This window comes from Primulina eburnea, chromosome 6, assembly GCF_022965805.1.
Source record: "Primulina eburnea isolate SZY01 chromosome 6, ASM2296580v1, whole genome shotgun sequence".
Classification (NCBI taxonomy): domain Eukaryota; kingdom Viridiplantae; phylum Streptophyta; class Magnoliopsida; order Lamiales; family Gesneriaceae; genus Primulina; species Primulina eburnea.
This window is the reverse complement of record NC_133106.1, coordinates 25,965,740-25,987,879: the sequence shown is the minus strand read 5'-3', so window position 1 is coordinate 25,987,879 and position 22,140 is coordinate 25,965,740. Positions and strand designations below refer to the sequence as shown.

General features: G+C 34.2%; 2 protein-coding genes and 1 pseudogene across 3 annotated transcripts; 2 read left to right on the top strand and 1 right to left on the bottom strand.

Moving 5' to 3' along the window:
- Positions 1–2,134: 2,134 nt before the first annotated feature.
- LOC140833398 (5-methyltetrahydropteroyltriglutamate--homocysteine methyltransferase-like) lies at positions 2,135–4,998 on the top strand (annotated as a pseudogene).
- Positions 4,999–6,511: 1,513 nt separating this feature from the next.
- LOC140833974 (uncharacterized) lies at positions 6,512–20,907 on the bottom strand. 2 transcript variants are annotated; one of them, XM_073198527.1, is made up of 13 exons: positions 20,851–20,907; positions 16,791–16,844; positions 15,350–15,876; positions 14,908–14,969; positions 14,657–14,739; positions 13,543–13,642; positions 13,273–13,358; positions 12,891–12,973; positions 11,436–11,563; positions 11,261–11,362; positions 10,341–10,634; positions 10,130–10,252; positions 6,515–7,113 (listed from the first exon to the last, which is right to left on the bottom strand). In XM_073198527.1, exons 2-13 carry the CDS (start codon positions 16,799–16,801, stop codon positions 6,730–6,732), a joined length of 1,983 nt encoding a protein of 660 aa, XP_073054628.1. In that variant the 5' UTR covers positions 16,802–16,844; positions 20,851–20,907; the 3' UTR covers positions 6,515–6,729. The 2 variants fall into 2 exon arrangements, with proteins under 2 accessions (XP_073054627.1, XP_073054628.1); XM_073198526.1 differs by lacking the exon at positions 20,851–20,907 and having other exon boundaries at positions 6,512–7,113; positions 15,350–15,948; positions 16,791–16,846.
- On the top strand, positions 18,730–20,842 carry LOC140833975 (uncharacterized). The gene is made up of 2 exons (XM_073198528.1): positions 18,730–19,815; positions 19,901–20,842. The coding sequence occupies exons 1-2, from the start codon at positions 19,480–19,482 to the stop codon at positions 20,483–20,485; spliced, it is 921 nt and encodes a 306-aa protein (XP_073054629.1). The 5' UTR covers positions 18,730–19,479; the 3' UTR covers positions 20,486–20,842.
- Positions 20,908–22,140: the final 1,233 nt, after the last annotated feature.

Below are 22,140 nucleotides of genomic sequence, written 5' to 3'. Positions count from 1 at the left end.
GACACTTTGATATTCCAAAACACTTTTGAAAACCCTAGTCGTCATCGTCGTTGTCGGAGCTCCGTCGCCGAATTCCGATCAAACATGCACAAATTTTTTTTAAAAAAATGAGATGGGGTTTTGGGCAGCCCCAAGGGCATGGGGCTGCCCTTGCTGCCCGAAACAGGCAGCCCCTCGGGTAGGTTGGCTACCCAAAATGGGCAACAACATGGGTGTCTCTCAAACCTCTTCGAGTTCTATCATCTCCCCTTTTCTATCTAATAAAAATTCATTTTCCAAAAAGGCTGCATTCCTAGAAATGAACACATTTGTTTATTGAGGATGATAGAAATAATATCCAACTGCATTCCTTGGATATACCACAAAGTAACATAAAATGGATCGACTATCCAATTTATCTCTCACTACCTACTTCACATAAGCAGGGCATCCCCATATTCTAAGATAAGAATATTTGGGAGGCTTACCAATCCATATCTCATATGGTGTCTTATCAACTGCCTTTGAATGGACATTGTTCAACCGCTGTCTCAAGTGCATATCCCCAAAATGATGGCGGAAATTCTATGAATCCCATCATAGACCGAACCATGTCCATCAAAGTCCGGTTACGACGCTCTGAAACCACCTCGATCCAATCAAAGTGACTTGATGCTTCGTCCCAACTTTTTCTCTACGGCACTTCTGAATTCTTTGAACCTTTAAAAGGCTTCATATTTGTATTTCATCAGATACACATACCCATACCTCAAAAATTCATCGGTAAAGATGATGAAGTAGGCATGTCCGTATTTAGTAGTGATGCTAAGAGGACCGCACACATCGGTATGGATCAAATCCAATAACCCTTTGGCTCGCTTCACATGGCCCTTAAAAGGAATTTTGATCATCTTTCCTTTTAGACAGAATTCACAAGTCGTGAAAGAATTAATATCAGGCATATCAAACATGTCTACTCCCACTAGCTTGTTCATCATTCTTAAGGAAATATGTCCTAATCGAGAATGTCATAATTGTGTCGAATTTTGAGTATCTTGTTTTCGTTTGTTTGTTTTTGTTATTGCTTGGACATTGTTTAGCAGAATATCTTTCAATTTTAAGTTATAGAGATCATTTTCAAATTCTCCCATACTAATCAAATATTCATTCTTGTAAATATTGCAAACACCTTTGCTAAATAAATAAAATATCTATCTTTATCAAACATAGAAATAGAAACAATGTTTTTAACCAAATAAGGTACAAACAAAACATCTCTTAAAATTAACTTAAAATCATTGTTCAAAATCAAGTAAAGATCTCTAATAGCACTGGGTTTGAAAAATTTTCTCATGATTAGGTCTGACATGAAGTGGTTAATGTGTGTCTATAGTTCAGTCAAATTTGTCGGCATTGTGTCTGGCTCTCGAGTTTCGAGCATGTACTGGATTCATGTTCCTGGATCCTAGAATTTTTTCTTTTGGAAGTTGAAGGATCTAAGAATTTATAGCGCCTGATTTTTTAATGCTATTTATGACTATCAATTATGAGGCTTGATATCCAAGTCTTCTTTTCTTGTTTCAACTTTTATTATCTTTTATCATTGATCTAGATTCCGTTAAAAGCTGTAAGCATGGATCAGCTAACCTTTATAACCTTTCCTTCTGTTGATATTTTGGGTTTCAGTTAGCAGTGCTAGTACATGTGAATGCTGTATTTGTTACATCGTATTGTGAGATAATGCCAGATAAACTCACCGCACGTAGATGACATGCCAAATGAAGTACAAGAACGTTTTTGTTATTAGTATTTCACGTGGTTAATCACTATAATATATATATATATATATATCATATATATATTATATATATACTAGTATATATATATATATATCTATATATATAATATAATGCCAGATAAACTCACGCACGGTAGATGACATGCCAAATGAAGTACAAGAACGTTTTTGTTATTAGTATTTCACGTGGTTAATACTAATATATATATATATATATATATATATAAGGTTATTGAAAGTCATTTGATGTTGATTATTTTCAGAATTAATGTGTGAATTGACTAGTTTTCTTATGGTCTATTGCAATTCCTTTGTCCTCGTGTATCTATATCTGAAAATTATATTTATTTTAAAATATAATTTTCTATCATATGGTTTGTATGTGATCTGATTGGATTTTTCAAAGCAGAACAATGGCATCTCACATTGTTGGATATCCCCGTATGGGTTCTAAGAGAGAGTTGAAGTTTGCTCTAGAATCTTTCTAGGATGGCAAGAGCAGTGCTGAGGATTTGGAGAAGGTGGCTGATGAATTCAGGCCATCCATCTGGAAGCAGATGTCTGAAGCTGGGATCAATTACATTCCCAGCAATACATTCGCTTACTATCATGGTTCGCCGGAACGGTTGCAGTGCTTGGAACGGCAACGACCGTTCCAGTTCCAATATTATGTTGCGGAACGGTTGTATAAAAAAATTAATAAATTCAAAAAATTGGTAAAAAAAATGTAAATATAAATTACATCATACTAAAAAATAAAGTATATAAAGTTATTACAAATTAATAGATCAATACAAAACTATTTTACAATAATAGCACAATAAGAAAATACACACTAAAAATTATAACATATCAAAGCAAATACCATGAAGAGTGACGCGGAGGAGCGAGATCATTGTTATATTCTTCATCACTATCTCGTAGATTAAATTGATTTCGAACATTTGGATATTGACGTGATTGTCCATAGGGATATTGATTAGATTGAGATGACGAAATATCATTAGAATGGGATGATTGATTTTGTAATTGTGTTTCGTCACGACGATTATAGTATCCGAATCCACGATACACAGTAGAACTATCAGTTGTACTTGAAGATCTATACTCGGGACCATGACGTCCAACACCACGCCATATAGATGATGAAGATTCATTGTATCTATCACCAATATACTGAGACGACCCATAATCAAATCCACGATTTCTAATTCCATGTGTACCAGATGTTGAAAAATCAAATGATCTATCAAAAGAATCGTGTGTGGAATTATAATTACCCTGATATCCATATCCACCTGATTGATATCCACTCGGATCATACCCAACATGCTGAGAGTCCCAATTGTAACTCATCAATCCATAATTATCTGTCATTTGAATTTGTCGATGTCCCCCCAATCCAAGACATCTTATATGTTCTTCGACACCCATGTATGGTTGAGTAGAATCAGCTGAATGTTCTTTATCACTAGCACTAGAGAATTCTGATAAACTTTCCAAGAAACGACGTTGTTCCTCAATTCCAGGGCGGTAACCATGATCAGTATCTTGTGTTGCATAATAATTTTCATCTCCTTTTGCCCATGTCATACCTGCGACTTCCCACGGATTTTAGCGACGGTTTTACCAAAACCGAGCGACGGTTAAAAACAAATCCGTCGCAACTTGCGTTCCGTTCCGCCCGTTCCGTTCCGCTTTCCCGTTAGGCGGCCGATAAAACGCCACATAACGCCGCTACAATACAATAAACGATTTGGCCTGGAACTTTGGAACGGTGGCCACCGTTACCGTTCCCGTTCCGTTCCGCCCGTTATACGGCCGTTCCGGCGAACCATGCTTACTATGACCAGGTGCTTGATACAATTGCAATGCTTGGTGATGTCCCTCCAAGATACAACTGGAATGGTGTTGTGATTGGTTTCTCGACCTACTTTTCTATGGCTAGAGGTAATGCCTCGGTTCCTGCCATGGAAATGACCAAGTCGTTTGACACCAACTAGTAAGTGATGGACCAAGTTCCCCTAAATGGTTTCGTTTTTTCCCCTGCTTCTGATTATCTAAATAATTCTGTCGGCATGTCAATGCAGCCACTTCATTGTCCCAGAATTGGGACCTGATGTGAAATTTTCTTATGCTTCTCACAAGGCAATGAATGAAGACAAAGAGGCTAAAGCGGTATGAGATAGATGTTCCCAATTTTAGTGTAGAATATAATACGCGTCTTTTCTTCTAAATGATGAAGATTAAAGTCCTCGTGTCTTATGTACTCGTACTTCATATGTAGTTTAATTATCGATGTGTGTTTCTTGATCATTTGTTTGCTTCGTTCTGCCTCCTGATGAACTTCACTTTCCAGTAGCTTGGTGTCGATATTGTTCCAGTACTTATTGGCCCTGTTACCTACTTGTTGCTTTCTAAGCCAGCCAAGGGTGTTGAGAAAACTTTTCATCTTCTTTCTCTGCTCGACAAAATTCTTCCAATCTACAAGTGAGAACTATATTTAGATTTTTGGTCACCTCAAGATGGTCTCTCCTTATTAACGTTATATCTCATCCTGCAGAGAAGTTATTGCTGAGTTGAAGGCAGCTGGTGCTTCATGTCAATTTGATGAGCCCACGCATGTTTTGGATCTTGAGTCTCACCAATTGGAAGCATTCACAAAGGCATATGTTGAACTAGAATCAAGCTTATCTGGACTAAGTGTTCTAGTTGAGACCTATTTTGCTGATGTTCCTGCGGCTGCATTCAAAACCCTTACCACACTTAGTGGAGTCACATGTTTTGGTTTTGATTTGGTACGTGGAACCAAGACCATGGATTTGATCAAGAGTGGGTTCCCTTCTGGAAAATTCCTCTTTGCGAGGGTGGTTGATGGAAGGAACATTTGGGCTAATGATCTCAATACGTCTCTCATCACCCTAACAATCTCTGGAAGGCATTGTCAGAAAAGGTTTGTTGAATAACTCTTGTTTATAGGTAACAAATTTTCTACGATAAACAATTGTTTTCCAATTTTGACTACAGACAAGCTTATTGTGTCCACCTCCTGCTCGCTTCTCCACACGGCTGTTGATCTTGTGAATGAACCTAAGCTGGATAAAGAAATTAAGTCCTGGCTCGCATTTGCTGCACAAAAAGTTGTTGAAGTTTGTTTTGGATTTTTCAAGTCAATGAACTATATATCATATTCTCTACACTTTTAACTTCTGGTGTTCTTATATACTGACTCTTATATTGGGAGATGCGTGGTATCGTGCATTAAATTTAACAAGGCATCAGTCATCAATGTTCATTTCTCTTTTTGTCGGTGATAAAAGTGAGTCTCCAAAACCCATATAGTACTAGGTTCCAACCTACAATTTGGTTAGTAGTTAGATTAGATAAGAAATTCTCAATTCTTTTCCGTTTGGTAAGGTTTCTACCTTCTAGGCTTAAATCGACTATTTTTTCCCGATGGCATGTTCTGCCTCATTTAAGCTGAGTCTTATTTTCATTTCTAGTGGCCACATGTCAGGGTCTGACGAGTACCATCAAATGAGTCGGGATCGTTAGAACAAAAAAAATTATCTTGCTATATATGGACGAACTATGTTTGGATCCCCTGAATCGCAATGAACTCGTATGGAACCCTTTCGGAGAATTCAAAGTAGTAACCATTATTAAATTTGAATTATCTCTGTTTTGATTAAAAGCATATGATCGCGTCTATTTTAACAAATGGAGATTATTCTTCGGAGGCGTGATTTTTTTTCATGCAAAAAGCAAATGACAATTGTTGGTGAGATTTGGAGAATAAAATGGGCACATATATTTTCCTTGTCTTTCATGCTCAGGGAAGAAGGTAGTTGAGTTTGCTGGAAATCAACCCAAAAAGGTTGTTGACTTGTGTTACAAAATTCACCAGTTCTTATCTACGAAGCAATTGGTGAACTATGTCTTAAATTTTTGTAATAATAATAATAAAATTTATAAGTTTAAAAAGTATATTATAAATAATAAAAAAAACAATCAAAAGTTTGACCCGCCATGGCCAATGCATGTGTGATGTCCTTTTACCTTCAAATGGTAAAGAACGAGAGCCCCATAAAATTTAAAAAAAAATTAATTTTTTACTTGAAGTCCCTTTAAGATTAATTTCAAATGGTAAAGAACGAGAGCCCCATAAAATTTTAAAAAAAAATTAATTTTTTACTTGAAGTCTCTTTAAGATTAATTTCAAATGGTAAAGAACGAGAGCCCCCGCAATTTTTAAAATAATTTTTTTAAAAAAAATTAATGGAAAGGATATACCAGTGTAACTTCGTCCTCTTTTTTTTTTTTTTCCTGCTTTGAATACGATGTGGGAGATCTTGTATCCAAATCCAATGATACTGGATTACTTTCTTTTCCTTTCTCACAAATTTTGTCGGTGCTATTCCCGATTGAATGACTCCGCTTTGTTATTTTTAATGTACAATAAGGAACGATTAAAATAATAAACCAAGTATTACCAATTCACCACATCAAGCCATTTTATATCGAAGGTAGTAAAGACTAAAGAGAATGGATCAAACAATAAATCACAGATATAATAATATATATGTTATTTTAAAACCGTTGAATTACGGTCATTTTATTAATTCCAAGATATGGTTAATGTATTATCTATATGGCAAATCGGAAGAATGGATCACCTCACAACGATATGGAGAATATTCATTCATTTGGACAAAAAATGTATCAATCTAAAGTATACGAAAAGAATGAACAATTTTACTTGCTAATTCTCAGTTATATCAGCTAAATGTTGACTAATGCATATGAAAAAAGAACATAGCTCTCAAAAAATTTGGAAACTTACCTGAAATAATATTATCAAATCAATTCTCAATATATATATATATATATATGAAATCGATTTTCTGCCTACAAAATTGGTACCTGAAAGGACAGTTTGGCCGGGCAAAATGTCACATTACAACACCTTCAATATTGTGGAGAGCTTTTCTCGCAATCTTGAACTTTTTTGTCAAGGAACTTTGGCTGCTCAGAACATACTTGGTGATGAAGAACTCGATCCCATTGCTCAGAGATTCGTACTCAGGAATGGTAGCAATACGCGTAAAAACATTCCAGACGAGTTTATCTGGAAACTCGAGTATGGCCTCAAATAAAACCCGGAAATGCATAATCCTTTTGGGAGTCGGATGGATGGCGTCGTTTAACTCAACTGCCTTCAAAACTGCTAATGAAAGACTAAAACATACAACCATTTCGGCAACAAATTTAGCTAGGTGCATGGATCTGATCAATGGCATTGCATCCAGTTCCTTGAAATGATCCCACAAACAATACTGTGAAATTTAAAGAAAGAGCTAAGATAAGTTAAAGAAATGCTAAAAAAGAAAAAGGAATGACCAGTTTTCCCATGATCACGCGGAAAAAGTAAAGCCACGACAAGGTGCATATAGGCCACGACTTTCGGTAATCTCAGATTTGTTTCCATTAAAGAATATTCAACAGCAAATGCCATAAGTGGAAATCAATGCCGAGTAAAAATACATAAAGGAGTGGCTATATCAACATAGATGCTTAGTTCGTGTCACATTCACATCGAATTTAAAAAAATTGCTGAAATCATACTTCCATCATTCACAGCTAGCTAGCTACTAGCACAGTATGAAAGTTCAAAAAATATTGCAGAGTCGCAGATCTTAAATGAAAAATTCTTGACAACAGTGTTCTAAAAAACGCCGCATAGGCGATGGGCAATTTATCTTTGGAGAGCTGTAGCCAGAATAATCGGCTGCCTAGGCGAAGACCAGAAATCCGAATAGGCGGGTCTCCGTTTATATTTTTTAATTTTTTTTAAAAAATAAAAGATTTATCGGCCAACTTATCAGCTTTCTTCTCCATTTTCTTCCCCAACTATCGACAGAGAGAAACTCAGAAAAGAACCCAGAGAGAATTACTAAGATATTTTCATCTCTCGCCGCCCTCGCCCTCGCTCTCGCCGTCTGCTCAGTCTCAAAGATTGCTCACTCACTATCCCTTCTGCCAGTTCTGGATGATCTTGGCCCAAATGGCTGCGGCAAATCAACCCTTTTAAAAGTATTCAGCACTCTATTCCATAGTTGTCAATCGCGCATAGCGCCCCGTAGCGCAAAGGTTTCCCATGGCTATCGCACGTAGCGAATAGCGTAGCGAGGGTTATTTGAAAGTAAAGCGCCACAAGTATATAAATATATAATATAAAGCATATAGTAACATCAATTCAAAAACCTTAATTTCCAGCATATATTCCATCAATTTTAATTGTAAATACTAAAACCTGAAATTATTTCAATTTTTTCATTGAAGTATCATAGAAGACACAAAAATAAAGCAAGAAATGCAAAAAAATATAATTTCCAGCAAAAACCTAACCAAGTACACGCCAAAAAAACCAAAATTAGAAAAAAAAAAAAAAAAAAAAAAGACAGAAAATAAGCATGTAGCTTCGCTTTGCAATAGCGTCGCTATTTCAGCTATCGCATTGTCGCTATAGTGCCAATAGCGAGGATAGCGAGTGCTATTGCAAAGTTCATGGCGCGTAGCAGTCCGCAGCGATGTGGTGTCGCTTCGCTACGTTATTCGCTATAGCGAGGACTACGGGGGCTATTGACAACTATGCTCTATTCTTTTCAAATTTTCGAGTGTTTTGTTCTGTTAGCAGTTTTTTATATTGTTATTTTCTAGTGAAATTAATAGCTCTCGGTGGGAAGTTTTATAGCTGTATGGTTTGTGCATCAGTTATTTTGCTGGCTTTGCCATTCATGCTCGAACTTGATATATTGTTTACTCTAGTATTATGTTTGGTGCCTCATTTTCTTACATCTTAGTTATTGTTGTGTATTATTCTGCTTTCCATGGCTTCCGAGCCTGTTAACTTTTGTGGATTAGAACTCGGTGTTATATTTCTTTTCTGTAATTTATATGGATTTTAGGTAGATTATTTAATCCAAATGGTGGGTTATTGCTGACGAACTGAAAACAGGAGTAGGTGATGTGAAAAGGCTATGGTGAATTACTTAGAGCGAGAAAAGAGATTAAAGTGGGATTCAAAAATCAAGAGCTTCCCTATCATCCCATTGTTGATATTATTGACGAGAAAAGTAGTAATCGGTTTGGTAGTCCGCTACATTTGGACGCCTACATCTTGAACCCTTATTTCTCGTTCAATGACAGGAGCATAGGAAATTGTTCAATAAAGAGGGTGGATTTGGAAGAGCATTTGTTAAGGCGAGATGCGCAAATGATGATAAGAAAAATGATTCGGGTAAGAAATAAGTATCAAGTAATAATTGCTTACTCTATTTTGTAATTTTTATTGCTAGTTTTTTGGTTTACTAATTGTTATTATTTGATTAGTTTATTTAATTGGATAGTGTCATCTTTATAGAAATGGTGTACCTAAATTGCAAAAAATGATTAATAAAATCCTTGCTTTTAACTAAAAGTTCTTCTGGTTGCGACAGAAATTGAAGTACTTTGAGGGTAAGTACTTAATTACTTATTGTGTACTAATTATTAAATTTTTAAATATGTATTCAATATTAATATTTTTCTTTAATGTAGATCCATACAAAGAAAAAAATAGACTAGATATCGAAACTTTGAACAATTTAATCTATGTTCAATCCAATATAACAAGATCATCAAGAAGAAGAAAAAAAAGTGATGGAAAATGGAAATGAAATGTTGAAGATATAAGAGAACTTCCCGAAGAAGAATTTGTATCGGATGGAAAGGAGGAGATGTCATGGATTTTGAGTTTGAATTCGATACACACACAGTGATGGAAAAATATGGAGATGAACAAGAAGAATTAGATATTTAGTCTTAATATCCATATATCATGTTGGAAAATGTGGAAGATGTTTAAGTCTTATGGTATGAAGGGTATGAAGGCTGTAGTAAACATATGATACATAAAAATTTATTAATATATATACAATATTTTATACAAAAATATAATATGTAGACCAAAATTATATTTTATAGCAAGTGTAAAACTCATGAATGTTCCAAGGTGTTGTAAGGCTTAAAAAAACTGCCTAGGCGGTGGGGCAGTCGTCCGCCTACCGTCCACCGCTTTTTAAAACAATGCTTGACAGGGACCGATAAAGCAGGTATTACCAACTCCAATCTCATAAAAGTTCCATATAACTTTTTTATCTCCATTACTGCTAAACTATGAGTTCATTTCAATTCCAGATTCTAAATAACTACCGCAAAGGTCTGAAATACTTGGTACTTCAATCTCTCAATTATTGAATAAGTGGTTAAACTAGATAAAGACATCCAGATACAGAAATCAAGAAGTCCTACCTGCAAAGTGAACCTGTGGTTTTTGTCGAAGCTGCACAATTTAGATGCAAGAAGACAGTAGTACTTGTTAAATATTTTTTCCTGCAGACAACACTCCACAAGTACCCGCATGATCTCTCGATCCTAAACATAAATGTATAAAAGATGAAACAAATTTTGAAATATCAGATAAACAATTAAGAAAACAGAATACGTATATGGATTATGGAACCTGCTTCCCCAGTAACTCTAGTCTCAGAAGTTTCTCAAATGCATCAATGTAATCCTCGGCACTCATAATTATGCAAAAAATTGCTCTTCTTGCATCTGTATTCATCTTCTGCGCTGCAGCAAGCTGTAGCATCTTTTTGGTTTCAGGAATCTCCTTATCGATTGCTCCGGCAACATCTTCGAGGTTATCTGTACCTGAAGGAATAACCTCAGACAACCACCATTGGCCTTTCTTGTAGGGATCAAGAAGCTGACTCCATTTTAACCCTCGAATTAATATATTATCTACTTTTAACTGCAAAAACAATAGAACGTTACCAAAAGACCATTGGCATTCATCACAAAAAATGGCAAATCACATTTTTTCATTATCTATATCTATTTAATATGGAAGAAATAAATAGAAAAAACTTCAGAAATATTTTAAACTATTTTTCAGGCCATTATTATGTTACAACTTGTGTGTTTCCCTGAGTAATCAAGCTAATGCTTCTTTCACAAATTTCAACATTTAGTAAACTTTGTCATACTGCATAATTAAGTCTTGCAGCTTTTTCCAACAAAGTGCTTGATCATTGTTCCAGGCCATCTTAGATCAACCAAAACATAAGACAGAAAAAATTACCAGAATTCAACACGTTGCCTGAGACAAATAACTGTGAAAATATGGGGGAAATTGGAAAGATACTAATATACTGGAAAGCAGACAAAAAAGGGTGTAGCTTGCAGCTGGGTCCATAACAGTAGACACGAGACAAAAGAATGATAACATGAAATTAATAAGCTATAAGAATCAAAATAGGAATGGCAGGGTCTTCAAATGCATTAATGCCCATCCACTCATGTAAAATGTCTTATGGAAGTAATTCATGATGCAACAGATAGTATTAAACAGGAGGGAAAACATAAGCCAGTGGACACCTTTTGTAGCCACTTCTTTACTTGGGTATACTTTGGAGTAATTTCCTCGGATCTATTTCTATTGTTCTTGATATCGTAAATAGTTTCAAGCATAAACCTCATCTGCAGAAAATGATGAACATCAATTGATGTTTGAAGCAGATATGATTCAGAAAATACTGAAAAAAATATGTACTCTGTTACAGCTCAAATATGATTGCCCCTCTTCAGAAGATGCCTTCAAATAATTTGCCCTACTCTGAACACTTGAGATTAAGTTTTTCATTTCACTAGGATCATCTCCTCGTAATTTCATGCCACAACCTATCAGAAGCAAGAAATTTTATGAGAAGCTAGCCCAATAAACCAAAACCAAGTTCATTTAAAGAATAAAGAAAACAATAAATAGCGGGCTGTCAAAAGACATGACAATAAGTATATACAAACGTGTTGGTAAAGACATTCTGCAAATAGGAAAAGAAAGTTAGAACCAAGAATATTTCCAACAAAGAAGCTCCAAGATGTTGTGTTTGTGTATCTAGTACATTATGGAAATATCAAGCTATCACATAAAGAATATATGAACTTTTGGTGCAATTACTTTAACTTCAATGTTCCCTGCACATAGATGTTTCCTTGATAATTGTAAATAATTGACAACCAGAACTACTTGAATAGTTGAGCAGTGGAAAAGTTTACGGTTTCAAGCATAAACAAATACAAGCATCGCATTTCTGAAACTGATCTTTCATATCTATCACAGTATCACTGAAAAAAGGGTTCTTGTTTAAGATGAGGTGATATTGGCAAACAGGCACAAAAACAAAGGTTAATTAACATCATAGCTATTAAAGACACTCGCCTGGCTGCGCCAATAACCCAGTAGCAACACTATAAACAAGTGTGCCCTTTAGGCGTGCCTAGGCAGATGGGAGGCGCAGAAGCATGTGCCCGGTTGCTGTGTATTGAGATTTTGTGCATACATATAAAATAATTCAACCAAACAAATTTTAAAGCCCAATAGCAAAATTCTGCCTATTTCGTGTTTAAAAAACCCCATATGCATATGTTTCATCTCCCTCGTGCTCAAATTCTCTCTGCGTCTACACGAGTCGCTAAATTGAAGACCGCAACTGCGCAGCAGCTGACCTTCCATCAAGGAAATAATCTCAGTTTTGTTTCTGTCACTGAAGGTTAGCAATATTATTCCTCGGTTTTGTTTCTGTCACTGAAGGTTAGCAATATTATTCCTCAGTTCTGTTTCTGTCAAAGTTCAGCAATTATTCCTCAAAGGTTAGCATTAAGTTATCATGATTCGTGAGAATAGCAATACAGCCACTACTCAATTTTGTTTTTGTCAAAGTTCACTAGATGATGATGTTCCTTATTTCAATATATTTACACTTTGTATTTCAGCAATATATTTATATTTTATAATTTGTATTTAATTTATGTAATATCTTAGTATAAATCACTTTATACATATGTTGAATTTTAAATGCGCTTTACTTCTACTTTGGTAAAGCCTGCGTCTTGCTCCTCAGGCTCCTAGCGCTTTAGTGTGTCTTGCGCCGTAAATAACTATGATTAACATCCAAAGCCATAAAAGGTTTGATCGCTGTCAAAAAACATTGGGAAAAAATGAACTTACATTGTAAAACTGTTTTGATTGTAGAAACATCAAGCTCTGTTAACCGCTTGCTTAGAATGATCAAGAAATCATACATCAACTCACTGGAAATTGTCAAAGAGAGCTTATCAATGGGTAAAAATATGCACATACAAAAATAATCATTGTTTAGACAAGAATAAAGTTTAAGTGTCAAATATTTAAGTCACTGATGGAGGGATTATTGATTATTCATTTGAAGAAGTACAATGGCAGAGTTCAATAGCAAACACAATTTTTTTGGTAAAGTCAATGATATTACTACAAATAAGAGTACAGCAAGAATCACAAATTTCCAAGAGTTAGATGCTCAAGAAAATATTTTCAAGAGACACAGCTTAATTTCTCCGACCGCATAAATTACCTTGAGCAGACTCCAAAAACATATAAATTTGATAATAGAAGAGCCAGATTCTGTAAGGAGATTTTGTCCTCCTTCAAATACTCTTCCTGAAAATAGAACAAAAAATAGCCTTAGTTGAATGAACATAGGAGCTGGTCACATTCCACAACTAATTACACATAATTTTGAACTACATAATCAATGCCTTTTCATTAATTGCAGAACTGATTACTTACTTAGAATATAATGACATAAATACAAAGCTGTAAAACATGCTCTAAAAATAAGCACCTCAAAACGTTTTGCCAAGCATGATAGAAGCTTGGCCCCAAAGTCAATCCCAACCAAACAAGCCATGCCAGCAACAGAAGCAGCAAAAACAGCTGCATGCCTTTGAAAAGAAACACGGAGCGAGGTTCCGTGTCAGCAAAAATAATAAAATAGAAGCTAATTGATAGGAACCATAAAAAAACTAAATAATATTTGACTTTAAATATCATTCAACGGCAAGTAAAAGTCAACAAGATTACAAGTGCAAATCATCGAACACTTGGGTAAAAGCTCAGATGGTAATAGTGGGATGTACCAGAAGCAGTAAAGAAAAAATGAGTTAAAGCAAAAAACAGCAAAATAAATGGCATTAACTTCCAAAAATACAATTAGTTTCTTATTCTTGCATGGCTTATCACCTGCATGTTCGAAAATCTGCTCACTTTATACTTGGTGCACAATTGATTCCTGCAAGCCTTTATACAGGAATAATTAAACCACATATGAAGACGATAAAGAAATAAATCCAACATTTCCTCAAAAATCTGCATGGTTTGATACTGGAGGAATATTAGCAGGCCCAAATGTTGAAAATATTGGGCCAAGAAAGAGGCCTATAAAGGAAACCGAACAATTTATAAAGCATACCAGAGGAGATAGAAAAAGCAAGTGGGAGGGAGCCGGTAGTTAGTTATGCAAGGTGGGGTGGGAAAAGGAGATGAATAGAAAAAGGCGGGGGGGGGGTGGCAGGGGGTGGAGTGAATATGTCAAATATTGCTATGTGAATGCTAGATAAGCTAGGGCAAGAGCGAGTATTTCCTTCTTGAGAGTAGGGGTGAGAATCGTCTTGCTGTAATTCTTCTTATTATACCAGCAATATAATTCAATACATTTTACGTTCATAACATATTAGTTCCATTCATCGATTTTTTCTATTCCAATATCCTATTTGTGTTAACTATTGAAGACTGCATTAGAACCAAATACAGAAATTCTCAAATAATGTGTCAACCAAAAGATACATCTGACTGGCGCAAAAAGTTGTAAACTTCTAATTCATTGATAGTTCAACTGGGGGTAAATGAGGGAAAAAAGAGGAAACAATAAGAAACTTAGAGGAGGCATCAAACTCAACTGTTCGAAGCCACTTATCTCCCTAGAACATGATCTGACAACCTCTTCACACACAATTTGAGAGTAAACATTGTGGCCAGCTGACTGCATATAGATCAAGTTATCAGAGAATGGAATACCAACAAATTTGCTCTGCCATTCCATAATGAAGCAAGCATTCATAAGAACAAACGCTAGTTGAAAAAGTGAAATAGCACTCCAAATATCATATAAATAGATGATACAAAATGAATATAGTAATATGCGGCTTACTTGAATACATCTAAAGACTTCACCCGTTATTGATTCAGCGTCAGAAAGCTTATTTAATATCCCTGAAGAAAAACAAGTAAATCAGGAGATATAACATCATGGCGAAGAGATCATACACTTTACTTATTGTCAAGTGCACTGCACCTTCACTTATTTATTTATTGGTATAAATTGACAATCATGCACTTTATAGATTGATACGCAATCTAAAACAAAGCCACCTCAAACTTTAGTAGCTAAAAAATTATATTTGCTAACATTGTACACATGAAAAGAATTCAAAATAATTTCTTTAACTTTAAAATTTATGAAAAAACAATAGAGGGTATACCAGACATTTTGCCAAAGAGAGAACATGGAGTGCACTCGACAAGGAAAATGGCGAGCATCTCTCAATCAGTACAAAATTAAAAGGAATCAACATGCCAAGGTAAATTTGTACCTCGTACTTGGAGACGTAGTTGATCGTATTCTTCTGATCCATCTCCACCATGAGATCTAAGATGAGGATGCAAATATTTTGTCGGTGCCTCGTTTGGAAAGTTTACCAGCACCACATCAGCGAAAGATGATTCAACCTTATCAGAGGTTCTAAAATCTGAATCATTTGCTAGTTCGGTTTTTTGTTCTTTTTTGAGTCGCTTACAAGTTTTAAGTTTTTCAGCTGAAAATTGGTTATCGAGGTCTCTGCTCGGAAGAATTTGCATCTGCCCATCCTTTGATGAATCAATTACTGAAGGAATACCATATAACAACATGTTGATTTCATCATCTCCCCGCAAGTTCCCTTCCTTTATCTTAAGTTTCTTTGTGAGTTTCCTTTCCAATGTCAAATCAGCTTCAGCCAAATTTCTGTCACCTAGCATGTCTGCCTCAAGATACTCTTCAAACTTTGTTTTCCTTCCTTTCACCTTTTTGGTATGCTTTAGTAAGATCACCTCCTCCACCACATTGTTACGCTCCTCAAAACTACAAACCCTTGAGTTAGAATATTCACTCCGTTCATCATCTTGATTTTCATCTTGTACTCTTGGTTCTAGTCTAAAATGATGCGGTCCAGAAACTCAAAAGTAAATATAAGCAATGGGCTAGCCAAGTAAAAGAAACATTACAAATTCCCTTAAATTCAAGGCAGCCCAAATTAAAGTCTACAGCACCACCACTGTGGCCCAATCATTTGTTACTAATTTGGAAAAAGAAAAAAAAAAACTTTGTTATTCTCTCATTAGTACTATTATTATATTATTAAAAATGATGGCATGATTCTTATCCCATAAACTTTTTTTATCTTTTAATTATTGAATTAATTAATTAATTCACCAATTAATGGGTAGATTATATCTGATTAATCGTGCTATTGAAATGAGGAATAAATAGTTGGTTATATATAAATATAAATTTTCCATCTAATAGATATTATTTCACAATACATCTTGATTAGATTCACTATATGTTTGGAACCTCGTCCACCTCTCGCATGGAATTCCACGTGATCCTCTCTCTCCTCGACATTTATCATTCGTCTTTGTATGTGAAAAATAGTATTTCCGAGGTCTTGGTTTGTGAAAAATAGAATTTTCGAGAGATTTCTTTGGGTCGAGAGACTTGATTTAGAGACGAATTATAAATATAAAAGCTAAACTTCCATGGTTTGCTGAAATCCTAAAAGCGCGTGATTAGAGCAAGATACACGCGAATGAAACACCGATCTCATCAAAAAATGGAAACAACAGACATCCCACAACAGCAAAAAGCTAGTTCAAACGCCGGAAAAATCACAACACCAATAAAACATTAGATTAGACGAATCAATTTCACACAAAAGAACCGTAAAAGGTGCACTTTTGCACGGTATAGAGGTAGAGAGAGATCAAGAATCGTACTTGTGAACCATTGTCGTACACGGTTTGTAGAATCAGCGCGGCTTGTAATCCTAACACTGTGTTTGGCAGCCAAGATTTGGTGGGATTTAAGGGGATTTGGATTTCAAAATTCTATTTTTTATGTTTGGCAATTTGATTCAAAAATGGAATTCGGATTTGCTTAGAATTTCATGGGATTTCATAGGATTTCAATAAGAATATCCAAATCCCATCAAATTTGATAAGATTTGATGGGATTTGGAATTTAAAAACACAAAATTACTTTTTTATCCAAATAAAATATACTATTTCATTCACCTATCATGCAAAAAGTATGACACAACAATCAAATAAAAAAAAAAAACACATGATGATATAAATTCAATGCAAGTTACGTGTATTAATATAATTCATTATCTTGTATAATATAAAACTTTTAAAATATATATTAAATTTATTCATACAAGAGTTTGAACTTATCTTGACAACCTGACCACGCTTGTCATTCTCTCCGCCGTCGATTATTTCGGTCTTTTCAGTTCCGCTTTATGTTACAGCAAAAACAGTACCTACTCCATATATATATATATATATAATATTATATTTAACAAACAAGTGAATCATGAATCATCGTTTGATTCTTCAAATCATCTTCCCTTTTTATTTGGTTCTTATTTATAATAATATTTTGCATATTCGAGAAAAAGATTTCAAGTATCTCTATTTATTTTTGAGAACTTATATAAAAATCTTGTTTCTTCTCTTCATCATTCTTCACCAACACATCTCAAATTTCTCCACCAAAAATTTCTACACGGTTAGACTTTTTTTCCTTTTAACTTTTTTTTAGAAGATGAAAGCTTTTGTTTGAATTTTATAAGTTTCGTGTATTATTTTCTGATTAATATAATAAAAGTTATAGTAATTACCAAATTCTCTTTTTACGTTTAATAGAGTGCATGTTGATGTCCAAAATCAATTTTTGTTGTTTGATCTTTATACTGGTATTTATTTTTTTTGTTTTTGTTATATTTTTGTTAATCATGCTTTTGTGTGCTACTAATTTATTATTTCTGGTTATGATACATGTTGGATTTTTGCAATAGTTTTTTTATTTTGTATATGAAAAATTTATTTTATAGATGGATGGAGTCAAAGAATCAACTCGGCGATCACATATTGCGGTTGTAGCCATAGTAGCTTGTGTTGCTTACTTGAATATGTTATTTCATAAAAATAAGAGCTACATAAGTAACATCATATCAGAAAAAGATTCAAAAAGAGATGTAGTTAGGAAGGAGTTAATGTATCGTATTGAAACCGATGAAAGAATTCGTGGGGTGCTTCGTATGGGGCCAACAACATTTATGAAATTTGTTACACTATTACGAGAGAAAACTTTCCTCAAAGATACTATTTACAGCAGCATAGAAGAACAATTTGCAAAATTTTTGTATGTTGTTGGGCAAAATGAAAGTACTCGCTCAATGGGATTTATATTTTTACGATCTGGAGAAACCATCAGTCGACATTTTCACAATATCTTGAAGGCGATCATATCTCTTCAAGATCAATTCATGATCCAACCTGATGGAAATGAAGTCCCACCTGAAATCTTTGATAATCATAGATTCTATCCATATTTCAAGGTAAAAATATATAGATAAAATTTTTTTTATTGTTTTATTAAAATTTAAGCCATAAATGTTTAAAAAATAATTTAATTTTGATACATATAATAGGATTGCGTTGGTGCAATCGATGGAACACATTTCCGTGTTAAAGTATCTAAAGAACATGTTGCAAGATATAGAGGAAGAAAAGATTTCCCAACACAAAATGTGTTGGCTGCATGTACCTTTGACTTGAGGTTTACATATGTGTTACCTGGATGGGAAGGTTCTGCAGCTGATGGACGTGTCCTTGAGGATGCACTCGAAAGAGAAGATAAGCTAAAAGTTCCAAATGGTATTTCATCATACATATAATAATAAATGTAAAAATGGTACATAAAAATATTATTAATCCTCAATTACTTTGTGTAGGTAAATTTTATCTCGTCGATGCTGGATTTATGCTAAGAGATGGTTTCATTGCTCCTTTCAGAGGAACCCGATATCATCTAAAAGAATACACTAATCGTGGGCCAGAATCCCAAAAAGAAATATTTAATCACAGACATGCATCTTTGAGAAATGCCATTGAAAGAGCATTCGGTGTTTTAAAGAAGAGATTTTCAATTTTAGCTAGTGGTGCCGAGCCCAACTACAACGTAGAGACACATTCTGAAATTATATTAGCATGCTGCATTTTGCATAATTTTCTCATGGGAGTAGATCCTGATGAAAGATTGATTGCTGAAGTCGATAGTGAACTAACAAATTATGAAGATATTGTGACTGAAGAAAATACAGCATCTCGTGGTAGATCTGATAGTGGTAGGCGTGGAATAATGATAAGAAATAGAATAGCGCAAGAAATGTGGGAAGATTATTCGTGTGGTCCTACCTAGAATATTTTGGTCGTCCTATAATTTAAATTTAATAATATTAAATTTGTTTGATTTCTATGTAAAATTTGTTCTTTTTTATGAATTTATATTTTTTTTATTGTTTTACTCAATAAACTAATTGCTAGTTGTCTTATCATTAGACATTTTAATTATTTTTTTTATGATTTGAGCTTTGTAATGTTTATCACATCTTAGGAAATGAGTACTGATGCTCCAGCTATTGAAGCTGTCCACTACAAAAGTTGGACTCAACAGATGGATGAGTTTTTGCTTGATTTTTTACTTGAACAAAAGAATCAAGGACAAAAACCAGATAGAAATTTTTCTCAAGCTGCGTACAATGCTGCTATTGAGGCTATTAATTCCAAATTCACTATGAAAGTAAATAAAGATAACGTGCAAAATAGATTAAAAACTTTGAAAAGAAAGATGACCATTGCTTTGGAAGTCTTCAAACGAGGTAGTGGTTTTGGTTGGAATGACATAACAAAACAAATTGAAGCACCAGAGGAGGTTTGGGATACATTAATCAAGGTATGCATTGTTATTGTGTTCATTTTTAATTGTTTTTATTTTTTTCAATTGTTATTATCTTAAAATATCAATATAATGTAATTAGGTATATCCTGAAGCTAAACATGTCCGACATATTGCAATTCCGTATTTTCCTGTGCTTCGAGAAATATTTGAAAAGGATAGAGCTACTGGAAAAGGAGCAGAAACTGGAAAAGAGAAGACACGTCGTTGGGCAAGAGAGGGGAAAGAGCCGAGCTATGGAGAATCTTCAAGAATAGAAGAGATCGATCGGTTGGTAGCCGAGCAACATATACATTTAGAAATTTTGGATGATTTTGAGGAGGAGAATGTTCAACAAACATTTGTTCCTCATTCATCGTCCACAAATAATAATTCTAAAGTTGGCAAGAAAAAAGTGTCAAAATTTGATGAAATGAATGAGAGATTTGACACTTTGAATAACACGATCTCACAAATGGCTAAGGCGATGGATGTCAATGAACAGAGCAAGCGTCGATGTGAAGAGATATACACTGAACTGACAAAACTTAATGGAGTAGATGAAGATTTCATTTTTGCAGCAAGTGATTATCTTATGTCAAATCCAACTGCAGCCGATTTTTTCTTGGGGATTCCACATCATGCTCGTCTTCGGTGGTTGAATTGGAAAATGAACAACTCATCTTAGGATAAAATATGAATTTGATTATGCATTAGATTCGTTGATGAATTTATTGATGTTTTAGATTGTTTTGGTTTCTTTATTGATAATTTTTCTGGATTTAAGTTTTCATATTTTAAATTTGTTTGATGATTTTTTTAATTATTATTTTATGTGCACTATGATTAATAAGGGTAGCTTAGTAAAATTTTAAAATTTCAAATTCGAATCCTTTTTTTCTCCAAACAAGAAATGGATTTGTAAATACTATTTTTAACTTTTAAACCAAACACCAAATAGAATCCCAAATCCTTGAATTCCAAATCCAATTCCAAATCCAATTCCAAATCCCATAAAATCCTCTCAAATCCTGGATGTCAAACACACTGTAAACAAACGCTGAAAGCCTAGTTTCCCAACCGCGTATATACGGTCTCGCTTCTCATTGATACGGTGTCGGTATCGGACTAGGGCTTTTGAAGCCCATTTTTGTAGTCCTTGGGCTACATTTTTGAAGAATTAAAGGAGCATGATTGTTTATCGCTAGACAAATTAATTAATATATTAAAAAAAGTTGATTCCCTATATATTATATTATTCACCGATAGCATACATTACTGAGGACTATTAGGACATCTTCAATCCAAAACTCTATTTTAAAGTAACTCTATTTTAAAATAATGTAGTTTCTGCACTAAATACAATATTCATCTCCAACACATCTACTTCAAATCTTAATCTAAAAAATAATATTCTCAGAATATTTTTTTATTTGATTTATTTAATTATTTTAATATATTATTGAATATATTATTATTTAAAGATATTTAAAAAATGATATATTATTATATAAATAATATTTATAATTTTTAATATTAATATTTATAATTCGAAAAACAAAATAAAATAAAATAAAATAGAGCTCAGCGCCAAATTGCTCTGCGCCAAATTTGGCGCAGAGGAGAAATGGAGCTGCGCTATTCTCCGTTGAAGAATAACCCTTGCACAAAAATGGCTTTTGGCCTTAGGATGTAATTTTTCCACCCAATGAAGAATCAAAATCACTGACAGAAGCAAGTCAGTCTATAAAGGCCAAGAGTATCCTGGTTTCTTCTTGTTTCTAGAATTTATTTGTCCTCCTTGTATTCTTCAAGAACAACTTCTTATCTCACCTTCACTTCATTCATATTATTTTGTTTCTTTTTTGTTCTTGCTTCTTCAAGGAATTGATTCTTATGCTTCAGGTAATGCTCGTCCGAAGATTTCTTACACAGGGGCAACTTGTCCCTTGATTTTGGCAAGATGTTTGATCCGATAAATTCAACCACTAGTAATTTTTTCACACAACTTACATTTCAACTTATCCAAAATTTTAAGATCCACCAACTCCGCAGATTCCCATCCTCCAACATCATTTGAATTATGCTTCAAAATTAGATGCTTCAGAAGACACAATACCTTACATTTTCATAACATAAATATGAAATTCAAGTCAACGAAATTTATCCTAACACAAATTGAAATTCAACTATTCAAACAAAACAAATTAGGTTATTTCTACAAGTGAAATAATGAATATCCAGTAATATTCAAATTTCAAACACATGAGCTAACAATGAATACCACACCCGATCATTGCTATCAGCTTAAACATGCCAGACCAGTGTCTCTTTGATGATGCC

Bases quoted from the DNA above. Each gene is read 5' to 3' on its own strand.
- LOC140833974 (XM_073198526.1), bottom strand. The intron at 10,253-10,340 runs GTTCCATAATCC...ATTTATGTTTAG, and splicing joins TAGAGTTACTGGGGAAGCAG to GATCGAGAGATCATGCGGGT. The intron at 7,114-10,129 runs GTAGGACTTCTT...TAAATTTCACAG, and splicing joins ACCACAGGTTCACTTTGCAG to TATTGTTTGTGGGATCATTT.
- LOC140833975 (XM_073198528.1), top strand. From the start codon at position 19,480: ATGAGTACTGATGCTCCAGCTATTGAAGCTGTCCACTACAAAAGTTGG. The intron at 19,816-19,900 runs GTATGCATTGTT...TAATGTAATTAG, and splicing joins TTTGGGATACATTAATCAAG to GTATATCCTGAAGCTAAACA.